The 17,559-nt window shown below is 29.2% G+C and overlaps 3 protein-coding genes and 2 non-coding genes across 5 annotated transcripts; 3 read left to right on the top strand and 2 right to left on the bottom strand.

Moving 5' to 3' along the window:
• The first annotated feature begins 4,966 nt into the window (after positions 1–4,966).
• Positions 4,967–5,528, top strand: LOC107010580. The gene has a single exon (XM_015209860.2). The coding sequence runs from the start codon at positions 5,066–5,068 to the stop codon at positions 5,300–5,302; it is 237 nt and encodes a 78-aa protein (XP_015065346.1). The 5' UTR covers positions 4,967–5,065; the 3' UTR covers positions 5,303–5,528.
• Positions 5,529–6,140: 612 nt separating this feature from the next.
• On the top strand, positions 6,141–6,222 carry TRNAS-AGA. Its single transcript has one exon. It is a non-coding gene; the product is annotated as a tRNA-Ser (tRNA).
• A 1,257-nt stretch (positions 6,223–7,479) lies between these two features.
• LOC107010469 lies at positions 7,480–7,947 on the top strand. Its single transcript, XM_015209754.2, has one exon. It carries the CDS (start codon positions 7,560–7,562, stop codon positions 7,764–7,766), a length of 207 nt encoding a protein of 68 aa, XP_015065240.1. The 5' UTR covers positions 7,480–7,559; the 3' UTR covers positions 7,767–7,947.
• Positions 7,948–9,117: 1,170 nt separating this feature from the next.
• Positions 9,118–11,783, bottom strand: LOC107008881 (nuclear transport factor 2B-like). The gene is made up of 2 exons (XM_015208088.1): positions 11,370–11,783; positions 9,118–9,404 (listed from the first exon to the last, which is right to left on the bottom strand). Exons 1-2 carry the CDS (start codon positions 11,664–11,666, stop codon positions 9,330–9,332), a joined length of 372 nt encoding a protein of 123 aa, XP_015063574.1. The 5' UTR covers positions 11,667–11,783; the 3' UTR covers positions 9,118–9,329.
• Positions 11,784–12,535: 752 nt separating this feature from the next.
• TRNAS-UGA lies at positions 12,536–12,617 on the bottom strand. Its single transcript has one exon. It is a non-coding gene; the product is annotated as a tRNA-Ser (tRNA).
• Between the last annotated feature and the right edge of the window lie 4,942 nt (positions 12,618–17,559).

Raw genomic sequence — 17,559 nt, 5'->3', positions numbered from 1 at the left:
TATATATATATATATATATATATATTTATTTATTTTTTTTTGTTCCCCTCTCTCAGATCTCACTCGCAACTCTCCCATGTCTCGCTCACTCACTCGTCTCTCTCACCTTTATACAAAAATGTCAATGTATAAAATGCATTTGTGTTTGTATAAAGCGAGAGAAAATTGTATGTATACACATATTTTCGTTGTCATTCTCCCAGATCTCTCTCGCCACTCTCCCAAATCTCGCTCGCTCACTCGCCTCTCTCACTTTATACAAACACAAATTTATACATTGTGTTTGTAAAAGCGAGAAAAAATTGTATATACAAGTACAAATGCATATATTTTCGTCCAATACACTTATGATTATACAAATACGATCTTCACCTACCCAGTTTTCTTTTGTCTTTCTCTTTTTCTCGCTTTATACAAACATAGATTATATAATTGATCTTTTGTATATGTATATCAAAGCAGATTATACAATTGTTTTCTTTTGTATATGTATAACAAAATTATACAAGTACTTTCTTTTGTATATGTATAGCAAAATATACATATTTATGTTTGTTATGGAGCACAAATATGCAAACAATAGGTATAACATACAAATATGATTTTTATGTTTGCTATATGTGAAAGTTACTCAAGTTTTAATATTAATCATTGGGAAAATTATGCGGTTAAGTAAACTTGTATACCACTTAATTAGTATTATATATAGTTATATGTTTTTATAATTACCAATCGCGATTAATATTAACCATTAATCACATGGATGAACTTCGATTTTGTATAATTAGTCACATTAGTATAATTCGTCACGTTTGTATAATTCACAACTAACAATTTTTCGTTTGATTTGTATTTATATATGATGATGATTTCCTTTGATTTCTTAGCTTTTATCACCATATTCATTCAATCTTTTTATGTATAGTTTTTTAAAGTTTATATAAATGTGTAGTTTTTGGATTTTGTATAATATAATTTATATGATATAATTTGTGTAAATATTTAAAGTTCATATGTTTATGTTTATATCAATTTACTATTTCGAATTTTATCATATTTATATAATTTTAAGACTTTATAATACTCAATTATATAAAAATACGTGAATTATACAAACATACCAGTAAATTATATAAATGTACCTGCGAATCTCATATTTCCTTATTTAGCAACTGGCAGCATTCCTGGTTACGTTCTTCTCCCTCTTATTTTCTCTGTTTTGCATGTCATGTATATATATTTGCTTGTGATTAACTAATTGACTGTTCATTGTCCTATTTATAACTATTTGTTCAATTATTGAGTAGGAGAGTTAATATTGAAAAATATTTGAACCTTTGGAGGCGAGTAATTGAGACGTTATTTTTACAAGTCTTGAGACTTAATCCTTTTCCGTAACTATTTTCTAGTTTTAACAAAATTACTTTAATAAGAAAATTTGGTAAATGTAATATTTCTTAAATTTCATATATTGTCAAATCGTGCCACATAAATTGAAACAGAGAGATTACACATACAAATTCTCTCTGAACTTTTTTATAGGTAAATTCTTATCTCCCATCAACTGTCAAATATATACTCCCTCCGTTTAAAAAAGAATGACCTAATTTGACTTGGAACAAAGTTTAAGAAAAGAAAGAAGATTTTTTAATCTTGTGGTCCTAAATTAAAGTTATGTCAAATGTACTAAAATGTCCTTTGATCTTGTGATTTTAAACATGTCACGTGAAAAGTTAAAATTAAAGTGTTGTCAAAAAAGGAAAGGGATCATTCTTTTTAAACAGACTAAAAAGGAAATAAAGTCATTTTTTTTTAAACGGAGAAAATAGTATTATTTATATACAAAATTTATATTTAGATAACTCACCTCCAAACCACTAACAAACGACCCGTTCATACTTTAGAAGTTCATTAAAATTAGCTTAGCCAAATTCGCTGTTGAATAAGTGAAATGTGCGACTTTGTGGTCTAGGTGTAGAATACCAGAATATCTTATCCAAAGACAAAATACCAGCATATATATTTTCAAAAAGATAACAATTCTATCTTTAATCATAAATTATCGTATCGTGATTATATTCCCTGAAAATTACACTCTGTACGATTGCATCCTCTGCTTTTCATTCCTTGTCAATCATGTCTTATAGTTTTACATTTATTATCTGTATAAATAATCTATAATAGGAGAATGACTAGCATAATCAGCCAGCCAATTTATAATCCATTTCTTTGACAGTAACATTGATGCTGAAAATTAACTCATGGTGACAAAGACACTGTTCTTATCAGGTTACATAACAACTAGTACAAAATTATAAAGTGAATTTGATTATTATGTGATATTGTCAAAACATCGATAGCATGTCCAATTAAAATGATGCAGAAATATGTAACGGCTCATCAATAAAATTGAATTTTAATAACTTTACTAGTAAAATTTTTAAAATTGATACAACGATGTTATGGGATATTAACTCCCTTCAATGTAATAAGAAGTTAGTGAAGAACTCCTAAAAAGATTTTGTTAAATACTATACACAATAGATGTTGAAATTTATTTGTGTATATCAATATTGAATCACTTTAATGAAATTTTTGGCTTCATCATTAATTTGTAATATGTATAGGTGAATTTACATGTAAAATGTATAGGCACGTAAATTCATAGTCTCTCCGTAAAGCTAGATATTTTATGTTTATATTTTTTTTAAAGGTGAAATGACCTGAAGATATTGTTCTTGATTCCGTTTGTTAGTTAGACTCTTCTACTCATCACTTTATCAATTAAAACCTTAAATTCATCAAAAACACCACATTTTAAACCCTAATTTTTAAGTTATTTACCCGAAAGGTCCTGAAAATCAATTCTCACTAAGTACATTTTTCCTTTTTATTAATTTAATAACATGAAATAAGGAATTATGCATTTATGCTTCTAGATATTTATAAATCTCTCTTCTTCTTTTTTTTTTTTTAGCTTTCTATTGGTAGTCTCTAAAGAAACACATGTTATACCAAAAAGTAAGATTCCAGATAAATTATTAATCAAACGAAGACGAAGACAGATATTGGATATAGCTTAAATTAAAGAACAATATAATATTACCTAGCTGATCATGAGTATATCAACTTGCAGCAATAATGCAATTTAATTATTCAAATCCCCAATTTCTTCCCCACTATATAAACACCTCTCGATTGCCTCAGTACAATCAAAACAGAGTACTCAAACAAATATCTAGCAAACTAGTATAATTTAGTACTACAACAAAATAATACAACAATGGAATCGAACCGCAAGCGATTAGGACTCGGGAAGCTAGTGAAGTCTTTGTACCGAGCAGCCTCTGTAGCATCTAAACCGATTCAACACGACGTATTCATCGCGAATCAAGTGATAGACCGTCCTTCAACTATTCATCATCTTCATCAGAATCAGAATCATCAGCCAACTAAGCAAAAATTGGTTCCTTATAATCCAAATAGTACTACTTTCTCATCATCAAGTACTACTAGTGCTGCAGTAGATTTCATACTGAACCAGGAGCAAGTGACTGTTCCACATAAGCCCAAAATTTCATTTTACGTACCACCTGATCCGAGTACTCACGATCGTGAGTACTCTAATAGTAGTAGCAGTACTGGTACTGCTACTACTTATTATACCAAGACTACGCTTGACAATGAAAGCGTAGATCTAAAAGCAGCTAGCTATATATCAAGTGTTCAGGAGCGTTTTAGGCTTGAACGTGTTAATTCTGAACGGAAGGCGCAGTGTTTTTAACATTGCTATATATGTGTCTAATTAAAAAAAAGTATTGTATTTATTTTAACTTTAAATTAATTTAAGACTTCAAAATGATCAAACATAATTTGATGAAGTATTGTACGTAGAATGAATGAGTAACTTCGTCTTAATTTATGTGGCACTGTTTGATCGGTATTTGAAATATGTGATGTTATTAAACAATTTATAAATATATATATAGCTATAATTTCTACAATAGAATCTTCCGCATTTAACGATCTACTCCCTTTGTTTATTTTTATTTATCATGTTGCGTTTTTCGAAAGTCTATTTGACTAATTTTTAAAGTTAAATTAGATTACATTAATTTGATATTTTAAGCAAAAAATTTAGATATTAAAAAACTATATGAAAAGTATTAAATTACAATTTTTCGCATATCAATATGATGAAAAAAAACATCTTAAAGTATCAGTTAAAGTTCTTAGAATTTGACTCTAAAAATAGAAACCATAACAATTAAAAATGAACGGAAAAAAAGTAAGATTTAAATTATTCCAGTGTACCTACCATCTTTTTGGAATCCTATCTAAATTAGATATTAAACTTGATTTAAGTTATTGCAATTGATAAAATTGAGGGTCCACGATGAAATTTAGTAATTTGATTATAAATATCATAAATGTAGTAATTTGATTGTTATTCAATTCGCGATAATCATAAATAAATAATTTGTTGGGCAATCTATGAATTATCTAGGCATAATTTTTTTCAAAAAATAAAAATAAATTAACCACTACGTCATAGGAGCACGTAGCAACTAATTTAAGAAAACAATAATAATAGTACCGTTTACACAAATGATATATAATTCAAATCCCATATTTAATTCTCCTATATATTCTATTTGATTCATTCTATATAGTATACATATGAAAACGTGATAGTAAACCAGAGGCTAGCACGAGGGAGTCGATCGTATGATAAACATGAATTTAAAGATATCGTTACTTTTTTTTTGCCTATTCTTTTTGGAAACTTATACACAAAGCCAATACTTTCTGTCAACTTCCTCCATAAAGCAAAAGCCCCAGTAATATATAACACACCATATATTTTAATACCATGCGTGCATGTCACTCTCAAGTTTAGCATCGATCCTCTTCCTCCCTCCCTCCTTCTCCACTAAGCAAAATCACTATAAATACATATTATTGCCTTAAAAATACTAGCAATTATTGACAAACAAGTATAAAAAAAACATCAATTATATAAAAAAAAAACTCAATAGAGTGTTATATAATAAATATAAGAAAAATGGGAACAGATTGGGCGCCATCAGTGATCGCTGTTGGATTGTTCATATTATTATCGCCAGGATTGTTATTCCAGTTGCCATCAAGAACAAGATTTTGCGAATTCGGAAATATGTACACAAGCGGCATTGCAGTACTTGTTCATGCCATATTGTACTTTTGTATATTTACACTTTTAACTGTCGCCTTTAATCTTCACATATGGTCCGATTTTTCATTCCCTCCTATTAAGATTTAGTATGTATATTTTTTATTTTGTTTATTTTTCATATACTACTATGATTCATAGGTAATTGTTAAAAGTGTTTAATTATGTTTTATGAATTAGTGTTGATTATGTTTGTACTCCTATAAGCTTCATTTGGGATTTTTGAAATGGTGGTTTTATTGGATTTTGATTTAATTATTTATAGGTAGTAAGTGAATTTTTACTTATTAATATTATCCCCTATAAGTTTTACAAATCTCCAGAATCCCTCTTTTTAGTTTACTTATTACCATTATTCCCTGTAAGTTTTACAAATCTCTAAAATCTCTCGTTCTAGCGCATTAGATTAGTGTATCTCGCGCAGCAGATTAGTGTATCATGTAAAAAATGTAACGTATATTACTTAACGATTAATGTATCTCGCATATCAGATTAGTGTATCAACGCTTATATTATTGTATTCGTTTGACAGATATCTGTAATTATAAATTTTAAGTGATAGATTGTAATTTTATCTTAAAAGTATATGATTTTTATTATTGCCCTTTTTTTTTACACGAATACTCAGCGAGTTTTTGGCTAATGACTATTAACTCTAGCATTGTGCGTTCTCCTTGCATGAGTTACTATGGTTCATTAATTATCATAAGGTTTTGAATTGAATACTCGAATTTTTTCGTGATATCCTCATTGCTGGTATATAATATTTCATGGAATTTCGTCAATGTTGATATTTTATTCCTAGATTTACTAATTAATAGCCATTAAATAGTACATATTAAAAATGGATATGAGAATGCAATAACAAAGAATGATGCGTGATTAAATTAATATGATGAAAAAAAACAGTTATCGTTTGACAGACACCGTGGACGTGCCGGAGTGGTTATCGGGCATGACTAGAAATCATGTGGGCTCTGCCCGCGCAGGTTCGAATCCTGCCGTCCACGTTTTCGTTTTTATTTTCATTTTTGGTCCTTTTGAGAGAGTGTTTTTTTCTGAAGAAAAGCAAATTATTATGTCTTTTAATTATTCCCCGTGAAATATAATATAAAAAATAATTTTACAATTGCTAGTTCATAAAATATAGTAATCAATAGGCATAAAAGAGTGACAATTGGGCGGGTTTGGATCAAATATGGACGTGTCATAATGAATTAAGACAATAATCGAATTAGGACCTACCCAATCCAAATTTGCTTGGGTTAAAATGAATTACGTAGTAAATTATACACAGGTCAACAAGACCCAATGGGCCAACCTAGTTTTTACTAAGATTAATTGTTTTACTTGAGCTTTAAAAATATTTTATCGTCTATTAAGAAAAAAAATTATTTATCATGGCTATATATAACATATCAAAATTGAAAAAAAAAATTAACAAGATTTCTCATAAATCAAGGTTATATGTCAAACAACTTTTAATGAGTTGAATCGATGGGTTAAACTCGTGAATGAACAGGTCAATAATGCACACAAACTTATACGAGTTGGGTGAATTGAACGCAGTGGCGAATTCAGGATTTGAAGGTTATGGGTGCTTTCTTCCTTTAGCTTAGAAGAAAGGTAAAAAAAAAAATAAAAGCAAACATAACCCTCATACTTGAGGTTGTTAGCGCAAGCCTTAAAACCAAAGCACCCATCAAACCTTTTGGTTAATGGGTGCTCAAGAATTAAGTATATAAACTCTTCAATTTTTTCAATGAACATATACAAATTTCTATTAGAGTCGATGAACATTCGAACACTCGATATCCTCAATATAGGTCCGCCCCTTGCACGAGTTGAGTTTGATTTCTTCACCCTAGACGCATCATTGGAGGGCTTGACAAGAGCTTGTTTAGGGAGCCAATAAGCTTTGACCGGGTTGGTTTGCCTTATCCACCATCATAGCTATTCTAGTGGACTCAAGTGAAAGTAAGAGATTCATCTGAATTCTTTTAATGAAAATTCATATTATTATACATACAAAATTTTAAAACTATATGATAATTTTAAAAAAATCATTTTTTCCATTTTCTTACTTTTTCATTATTTGAATTTCTTATAAAAATTCTAAACTCCCTCACAATAAACTAGTGTTCAAACTCAAGTTATTACAATAATCGATTGGAATAAAGAAAAACTAGAAAGTGCTATAGATTTTCATATATTCCTTTACTTTATACGATTCTCATCATTTTGGTATTATTCTAAAGCTAGCTCTTCCTTTTTTTAATCTACTTTTTTTTTCCTCTCTTCTGTTCATTTGAATACTGAAATAATTTAAGATAATAATTTTTAAAAAATGAATGATTGGGCTGGTCCGATTATAGCAACAGCACTATTTGGATTTCTATCTCCAGGATTATTGTTTCAAATGCCAGGGAAGATTACACCAGTTGATTTCATGAACATGAAGACCAGTTGGGTTTCTGTATTGGTTCATGCTCTCCTCTTTGGTTTGATCCTTATTCTTCTACTTGTTAATTTCAATCTACATCTCTATGTTTAAAATTAAATTAATCACTAGCTAGACTAGTTAGCCAATACAGGCAGACTCTTTTGTTTACTATAAACATGCTCTATTATTTTGTTACTACTGAGGAAGCTCAGTCTTCAGAAGAATAATTATATACAAACTTCAGTTAAATATTTTGTATTCAATACTTCAAGCCAGAGGCTTTAATCTCTCATTTGTTAGACTAGTTGCCAAGCCTGCTGTGTTTAGGTATAAGATCATTGAAATTTCATTCTCATGTGTGATGACTTCCTTTGATGCTTTCAAAGTGCCAAGAACCAAATACTAAATGTGGCCTGTGGGGCACTAGTGCTTCATTAATGGAGACACTATCGAATAACATTACATACTTGAATACATGTTTCTTGTTACTAGATAGTCATACCTGAACTACTCCACTTTATGGTGGATTATATTATTTTTTTTAAAAATACACTAAAATAGGAAAATAGGAAGAGAAGTGAACGAGAACAGGAGGAAGGCGACCAAGCGAAATTTGTCTATGTATCAAGATACAAGTGAACCACACTAGATGTATACATTTATATGTATCTGGTGTGATTCACACATAACTAAAATGAGCGAGATTTGTCTATGTATCTCAAGTCATGCAAATCCATTTATAACTTATATACCGTGTATCTAGTACAAATTACACCTAATTTGACCACATATATCTCTAGATAGCGCACACCAGAATCTGATAATATTTGTAATATTGTAAACTAGTGTATAGTTAAATAATTAGCTCCTAAACATGTATGCAAGTTACTTATTTATTATCTAATGTATACCTAGAGAAATGAGTGTTTCCTAGGATTGTGGGATGCTATTCATATATGATTCATTCTCGAAAAGAACTCTGCTACTGTTAGTAATCAAACATTACTTGCATCCCCAGAAACAAATAGACTTACGGATGATAAATGTAGTGCTTGACTACTACATTACATAGCAAAACTATCAGGCCAAAGTGTTAAAGTATCAAATTCTACCGGTCAATTTTCACCTTAGGGAAGTTTTGTCAACAAGTTATAGTAAAATTTAGCCATACCCTGAGCAAAAATTGCAAGTGCCAATACTTTGGCAAGAAATCATTTCTTGACAACAGTCTTCTTAAAGAAAATGTAGGCAGGCGGATCAAATACTACAGTTCAGACACCAAAAGGCACTCACAGTCACAAGGCAACTTTTTTCATTTACCAGAATCCACCAAACATATATCCTGTTCATCAACTTATAGCAGCATTGAGAAAAAAAGGATGAATCATGATGACCAACATCCAATAGAGTTTGAAGAAAAAGTGAGGAATAATGATCAGCAAAATCCGAGAGCAAGAGGAACTTGTAAGAAATAACATCAGGCAGCAAAGACAGGCCTCATTCAATTCCATTAAACTCTGAGGTAAGCCAAGTTCATCAATCAATTCACTAAACCATTACAGGTAAAAATAGTCTCTCAATGACTGTGAAATGGAAGCAATATCTTGCTATAGTACTAACTTTGCCGAATCAATCAAGAAAATATGACCAGGAGATAATTTAACGCAGAACCCTTCAAGCATAGTTCAAGCGAAATATGTCATTCTGCACGTAGAAACTTCCTCCTTGTGTTGGAATCAAGTGAAACATCTGCAGTCCATGAAAGGATAGAAGCATAACATTATAAATTGGAGATGCGTATAACTTTGAAACATTGAAAACTTGAAAATATGAACCTTTTCAATAACGAAATTATAAAACAACAAATTCATCACGACCGTTCCTTCTGAAACAAGCAAACAGAAAAGCACACTATGTGCTTGGAAAGTAAGATCAGGTGCAAGAGGAATGAGAATACAAAGTAGAATAAATAAGAAAGAGAAAATCAACAAATATCCTTTATTATCTCCTTAAATATGTACGCAACGATGCAAGAAAATCTGTCTACATAACCAGTTAACAGTATTGAGCCAAAACCACCAAGTCAAATAATGATCAATTTTTGTAATGAACACTGGAAACGAAAACAATCATTTTTTGCTTTGGAAAGACAGGAAAGTTCTCTGCAAAAGCTAGTTGATTTTTTATTTCATTTTTCTCTTGAGCGATAATGTCAAAGCTAGTTGTTTTTCAAACATAAAGTAGCAACACAAGACCAAACGATCAAACATTAGATGTGAGTCCAAAAGAAAAACATCAAAATTAGTCAAAGCACGATACTCTACCATTATAAGACTTTCTCTGACCCTTCTTCAGTCTAGTATAACAACCTTCCCAATTGAACTGTTCATTAATGCATTCTAATGTTCGATGAGGCTGGAGCAATATAAGGGTGTTCACAATGTGGAGAGCCAAGAGATTTACATTTTTGCTTAGTTTATCTGATGAATTTATAGAGCAATATAAGGGTATTCAATTTCCATTTTCTGCCAAATCAAATAATAATAGAGCCACACCATTCATTTTACTTTTTGAACACACGTTTTTCTGTTCACATTGTTGAAAGAAGTGATATCATCGATAAAGACAAGGAAGAAAGAGCACTTAAACACACACAAAGTGAATTCTATCAAATAATTGCAAAGTTGGGCCAGTCAATCCAATCAAATAATTAAAGAAACAAGCAACACATTATTTTTTATGTTTATGAACTTTTCCTTGAACTATTTGAAAAAAGTCACATCAAGAAAAAGACCATGAAGAAGGAGCACTTAAGCACATGTACATAGGTTGAACTCTAAGACAGTAGAATTCAAATGTATTTGCATATCCATAAGGAATCTTGTTAGAACAGTCAGAATCTAGTGGTACACAAGTAAACAACATTTTCAAGTTAAAACGAAATGGCCTAAACTTAAAAAATATGAGTAAGGCTACCACACTTAATCCAAGAGAACTCGTCTTCATACAATACAAAGTTAAATGAATAAAACAAACAACTGATCGAGGGAAAATAATGGACTATCCTATGATATCACAGTACACACGGATTCCTTAATGGCTTCTTAAGAAACTGCAGAGTTATCTTCACCATGTAATTCAGCTATCACACTAGAACAGTGATATGATCAAGGCCACACTAGCGGGTATTTTGTGTCACAATCTTACATTAAACAATTGATTCTTAAGACCATAGAATCTAGTTTGTCCCTTCAAATAATAGCAACTGAAAAACAAAACTCCACCTGCCTTATTCAAATTTGAGAATCTCATGTAGTCCCATTTCCCTACCACAAGGACAACCAATTAAGCAATCCACAAATGGTTAAACAGTGAACTAGTGTCATACACTCCATAAAGTACTACAAGTCTATTGCAGTGATAATTACATTGATGTATAAGGACTGCACTCCAATGCACTAATATTCAGAAATGAAAATCAAGTCGTCTTATTCCCTTCGATTAAGTAAGCCATTTAAGATTCAATAAGAAAGCCGCAATGGATAATCAACTAATGAATGGATCAAACACAAACTAAAACACGCAAAATTAAACCCTAACAGCATCTGATACAGACAAGCGATTTAACCCTAACCACATGGCTCGTCAATGTAACAATGGGAAAGCAGTCCTGAAAATAATCAAATGGAGTAGTAGTAGTACTAGAAGAAGTACCTGACTGAACTTGAGGGCGTGTTGTTCGCCTGGAAGGCTGAGATTGCCGCTGACAAAGACAAGCATTCCCCCGGCAGCACCAGAGGGCTGACAATCAACGGTGTTGATCTGGTGCTTGCACTGCTGGAAAGGTAGACCGGTGAGCTTACCGGAGATACTTTGAGTCCCCTGATACTTCTGACCCTCAAAAGACAGTACAGAGCTTTCCTGGTAGACGCTAGCAAGTCCGGCCCGATTGGTGTCGAAGGTGGTGTAGTAGTAGTCCACAAATGCCTTCGCTACGGCGTCGGGATCCATTAGCAAATCGGAAAATCGGTCGCTCTACTTCTCACTCTGATTTGCGTGTGTCAACTCAAGTCCAACAGTACGCTCCTGGCTATTGAAAGAGCCCTTTTTATGACTGCGCCGCATGCTCTTATACAAGGCCAAGGGCCCAAAGTATTAGATTGGACTTACTTCATAAGTCTTATACTAACAGCCCAGCCTATTTGGATAATTGTTGCATTAGTTTGTTCAAACATCGTCATTTAATTTGTATTCATTTTTAAAATTATTAGAACTAAACTTTAGACGAATCCAACGATTAAACAAAAAAATGATATTAATAATGTTAAAGCTGTATATCAAAGAGCACAATATGGACTATAATTATCTTTTGGATTATAGTTCACAACGCTCATTACTTCTTGTGATTTCAGAGATTTGTGAATTCTTTGAACTTTTGCATTGTGCCCATCGGTATGGCTGAGCATTGGAGTCAGCAATTCTCTCTTTTGTTTCACACTTTTCTCGATTCTCAGCAATCGGTACGGATCTTCACTCTTAAGCCCCCCTAACACAAGTCAATCGTATTACTTCAATTCCTTGAATCAAAATACTTTTCATTAGCTTTCTTATCTCAATTGATCACTTCTGAACACAAAAATATTGTAAAAATTAGTAATATTATTGTTCCAAATGTGCTGAAATATTCTGAAAGCACTTACAGTTCCATGAAAATGGAGACGGAAAAGTATTATCTCAATTATTCACTTCTGAACACAAATATATTGATCACTTCTGAACTCAAAAATATTGTAAAACTTAAGTAATATTGTAGTTCCAAATGTGCTGAAATATTCTGAAAGCACTTATAGTTGCATGAAGACGAAAAAAATTTAAAAAAGCGTCGACAGCAGGGTTCGAACCTGCGCGGGCGAAGCCCAACAGATTTCAAGTCTGTCTCCTTAACCACTCGGACATATCGACTTGTCTGTTTAATTCAGTGATCTGCTGGTATATATATTAAAAAATTAAAAGCTAGTTCAACGCCTACCACGTTGAAAGCTTATCCTGTCAAGTAATACAAATATGATGGAAAAAAAATTTCGTAAAATGTTAGTTAATTTTTTTTATAGTTTAATCCTAAAAAAAGAAATCATAATAATTAAAGTTTCTAGTTTGATCCTATATATATATAAGGTATGATGTATTATTAAGGAGATCTTTGATGGCACGGTGTATTTCTAATTGTTTGTTGATCAAATATTTCTTAAACTTAACATAGATTTAAGACTACTTAAATTATTCAATACCTAAAGTTTACTTTTAAAAACTCGTTCTAGTGGTTATTCGACATACAATATTAAAAAAAAAATCAAAAAGAAATAAAGAAAAAATATTGGGGAAATCAGTAAATTACACTAACAAACTTGAAGAATTAAAAAAAATATTTATAATTATTTCAATATAAATAAAAAGAAAATCAAATTGCAAAAGAAATGTAGGAAACTAAATAAACAGATATTTTTGTAATTTAGAGGTCTTATCTAAGGTCTGTTAGTTATCCCTCTATTTTCTAGGGATAAAATAAGATCACATATGGTGTATGAGCAATTGATGGATTAAATAAAATAAAGTAATCAAACAATATATTAGATGAATTAAATATTAATTCATGGAGTATTCTATTTAATATTGTCTATCAAACGGGTCTTAAGAATTTAAAAAGAATTTTAAAGTCAAATTATTTCTATTATAGTAATATGACTTTTTTTTTAAAAAAACAGACTAAAAAGTAACGATGCCAATAAGACGAAGGAGCAAAAATATAAATGACAAGTTAACAACTAAAATAGATTGCCCGCACTTTGAAATCAATAGAGTTTAAGGCTATGGAGGGACCATTTATATAACGACATTCTAAAGAGAAATACTATAGAGGTAACTTTAAAATAATGTTTGATAATAAGATGCTCCATTTCAAAAAAAAAATGATTAAACGTTAATGATTGCTCAAATATTTCTTTAAATTGATAAATCAAATACAAATAACTTCTCAGTAAAAATACTTTTAAAATTTATTTTTTAAAAAAAATAAAAAATTAACCAAACACGCTATTACTTTTTCTTTTTTTCAGTTTATGGTAAAGTTTCAAATTTCCAACGATTATCATTTTCACGCTTAATGCTTGTTTGGTATGAAAGTATAATGCTACTTACGAAGGTAGAGCCTCGTCATATTATTCGCAACAAATTTTAAACACTGAAAAACAAATTAACTACACAAATAAAATTTGATGAGATATAATAAATTTTATTAATAATAGTGACTGCACAATTTTATTCCTCCTCTTATATTCATTTAATAAGATTTATCCATGATTTGAAGACTAAAATGATTTAAATTTGACTTTGAATACATGGAGATGCCTTTTTAAGAGAATTTTGTAACCCTTATATAGATATGAACTAAAGTTTAGGGTTGAGCCTCCAAGAAATTTAACCGATACTAAACACACATTCTAAAGTCTCAATTCAAATTGAACACGTCTTGCAAAGTTTCACAAATTTCAATGTATACACATACATTTTTAAATCAAAATCCCCATTAGAGATGAAACTTAGGTATAAAATTCGCACTTGTGAGAATTTGTACTTTCATATTTCATATTAATTTAATTTGTGAGGTAACATACACTTATTAATGAATACATTTAAAGACATAATTTAAACTATATTTTCTATCGCTATCCTATATTAGTTGATCACTATACTAAAAAATTATTGTTCTATATTAGTTGATCATTTTACTAAAAAGGTATTTGGATTGACTTAAGAGTTAATCAAACTTATTTTTAAATCAATTTTTAACTTTTGACAGTGTTTAATAAATATAAAAATAACTTTAAATAAGTCAAAATGACATAAAATAAGTTGGCGAATGTTTAAAAAGAATAAAAATAACTTTAAAAAATTTAAAATAATTTTAAAAATTAAAAATCAAAAGTAGATTTCTCGACGAAAACATTGGTCATATTATTATAAATAGACATGTGACTCCACTTAGTTAATTTAGGTACGAAATTTAAAAAAAAAAAAAATTTAAGTGTGTTTTTGACACTTATCTCTTTATATAATGATGTTCTTCTATTTTTTTAATATATTAAAGATAATAGCTAATGATCTTTGAAAGAAAATCACTTAATATCAATTAAATTAATCAAGTTTCGCATTTATGTGAGTTCAAGTCATCTTGAATACAAAGTTGTCTTTGTTAAAAAATGTTTTATCTCTAATATAAAATTATTGACATCAGTTAAGATGTAATCGACTGTTAATATAAGTACGTGAGAAAAAAACTCAAACTCAGTAATGATCTTTAATTGGTCAAGTCAATCAAATTCGAATACTATGTATTTCAAATTTTAAAGCAATCAGAAATGACTTGCTTCTCAGAAGGAATCTTTTGATGGAAATGATGTGGTTGTGGGACGATTCAATAATTGAATTTGTACTTTAATTATTTTATATTAACTGAATTGTGTGATAATATATACTTGTTAATGAATATATTTAATAGCGGATCTAAGATTTTATTGAAATAAGTTCAAGTTACAAATAACTATGGCTAATAATTATTATTTTTTAACTATATTCTTAACAAGTTATTTTGAGGTGAATTCCTAACAAAAAAATATACTCTACTGATTTTTTACATACTTACTAGAAAATTTTCCATATATTTTCAATTTAACAAGCCATTTATTACTCATATATATATAAGACAAAAATAATAAATAAATATATAAAAATTGTACTAACCTAACTTTCGTGTATACAAAATAAAAAGGAAAACAAATACACAATTTTGTATACTACAAAAAATTAAATTAAAGTATTACTCCCTCATTTCATAATAGATTTGATTATCTTACTAAAAATAGTTATCTCGTATTAGTTCTCGACCTTAATAAATTAAGAAAGCCTTAATCAAAATTTTCATATTTTACCCTTGTAATTAATTTTTTTAAAAAGTGTTCATATTTATTTGTAAAACTCGCAAGAAGTTTTTAAGAGGTGAATTAATAAAATTATTTTTTTTGTTTTTGATTTCTCAATACGCATGTAAAAAGCAAAATAATAAAATAAGATGAATCTAAGAGAACATTTAAAAACTATAAATATATTGTCTAAATTATAGACATTTTTAAGAATTACGCCTTGAGTGAGATTCAAACTTGGATTTGCATGGTGGAATTGAACCCTTTCACCATTGATCCATGCCATTGATTTCGTAAAGAGTGGGTTCATTTTATTTATATAAATAATTTTGTAAATAATTTATAAATGTATAATACAAAAAATTTCAATGAAGTGGATTGAATTGAACACATTTGAATCAAATCCGCCCCTGAATACATTTAAAGATATAATTTAATCTATACTTTTTATCTTTATCCTTTATTAGTGAAATCTTTTGATGGAAATGATGTGGTTGAGGGACGATTCAATAATTGAATTTGTTAAAAATATTGAATTTTCGCTATTTATATTATTGTGAGGCAATATATACTTATTAATGAATACATAACAAAAAAATTTGAATTGTCGCTATTTATATTATTGTGAGGCAATAGACACTTATTAATGAATACATTAAAGATATAATTTAAATAATATTTTCCATCTTTATCCTTTATTAGTGATTATTATACTAAAAATAGTCGTTCCATATTAGTTGAACTTAAAAGTTGGTCAACCTCACTTCTAAGTCAGTTTTAAACTTCGGCAGGTGTTAAACAAATATAAAAAAATATCTTTAAATAAGTTAAAATGACTTAAAATAAGCTGGGGGAGTGTTTAGAAAAGTTAAAAACAAGTTAAAATAAGCTTAAAATGACTTTATAAATTAAAAATTAAAAATTAAAAATAGGTCTTTAACTACTTTTAATTTTTTGACTTAAAGTCATTTCAATTTGACTTTTTATTTTTAACTTAAAAATAATTCTTTAATTTAATTCAAAAGGACTATAAATAGAAAAACATTAGTAATGCATGTATTGGTTATGCTTGTTTTGATTATACATAAATTATTTTTATGCATTGTTTGATTTTTGATGCATCAATAAAAAATTATTTATAAAGATATTCTTCATTTTCACGGTGGAAATGATGTAAAAAAAGGGGGATAATGTCCAAGTACCCCCTCAACCTATGCCCGAAATCTCAAAGACACACTTATACTATACTAAGGTCCTATTACCCCCCTGAACTTATTTTATTAAGGGAAAAGGGTCTGATATACCCCTCAACTTTGTTATTTGGAGCTGATATACCCCTCGTTATAAAAGTGGCTCATATATGCCCTTACCGTTATACAAACGGCTCATATATACCCCTGCCGTTACGAAATGGCTCACATATACCCTTCATTTAACGGAAGTTAAAAAAATTAGTTTTAAATTTATATTTATTACTTCTAATTTTTTTAAAAAAAATTATTTAAGGGTATATATGATTCTTTTATCAAAGTTCAAGGTATATTTTAATTTTGTTCATACATAAATTATTTTTTGACTTCTTTTATAATAATTATTTGAGTTTCTTATTCTTATTTTGTTTTTCTTTCATTTCTTAGTTTAAAGAGAGAAAAATTAAACTTTTTTTTTGTGTGTATTATAATTTAATTTCGTATTCGAAGAAACAATTTAGTCATCTACAATAAGTTTTACAAGAATATTAGTGAAATATAAATAAATTTGATTATTAAAATAATAATTATAAATTAGCCATTGAAACAAAAAAAAGTCAAAAAAAATATGTTTGACGAGGATTAAATTTACTCATATGGGATTATATTTTTTAGAAAAAAATAATAAAAATTTAGATTAAAATTATTATTTTTTCATTTTCGTTAGAGGAAAAGGGT

Source organism: Solanum pennellii, chromosome 2, assembly GCF_001406875.1.
Source record: "Solanum pennellii chromosome 2, SPENNV200".
NCBI classification, from domain to species: Eukaryota; Viridiplantae; Streptophyta; class Magnoliopsida; order Solanales; family Solanaceae; genus Solanum; species Solanum pennellii.
Note: the sequence above shows the minus strand (reverse complement) of the source record. Positions and strands in the feature narration are given on the sequence as shown.

Bases quoted from the DNA above. Each gene is read 5' to 3' on its own strand.
- LOC107010580 (XM_015209860.2), top strand. From the start codon at position 5,066: ATGGGAACAGATTGGGCGCCATCAGTGATCGCTGTTGGATTGTTCATA.
- LOC107010469 (XM_015209754.2), top strand. From the start codon at position 7,560: ATGAATGATTGGGCTGGTCCGATTATAGCAACAGCACTATTTGGATTT.
- LOC107008881 (XM_015208088.1), bottom strand. From the start codon at position 11,666: ATGGATCCCGACGCCGTAGCGAAGGCATTTGTGGACTACTACTACACC. The intron at 9,405-11,369 runs GTACTTCTTCTA...CATGGACTGCAG, and splicing joins ACGCCCTCAAGTTCAGTCAG to ATGTTTCACTTGATTCCAAC.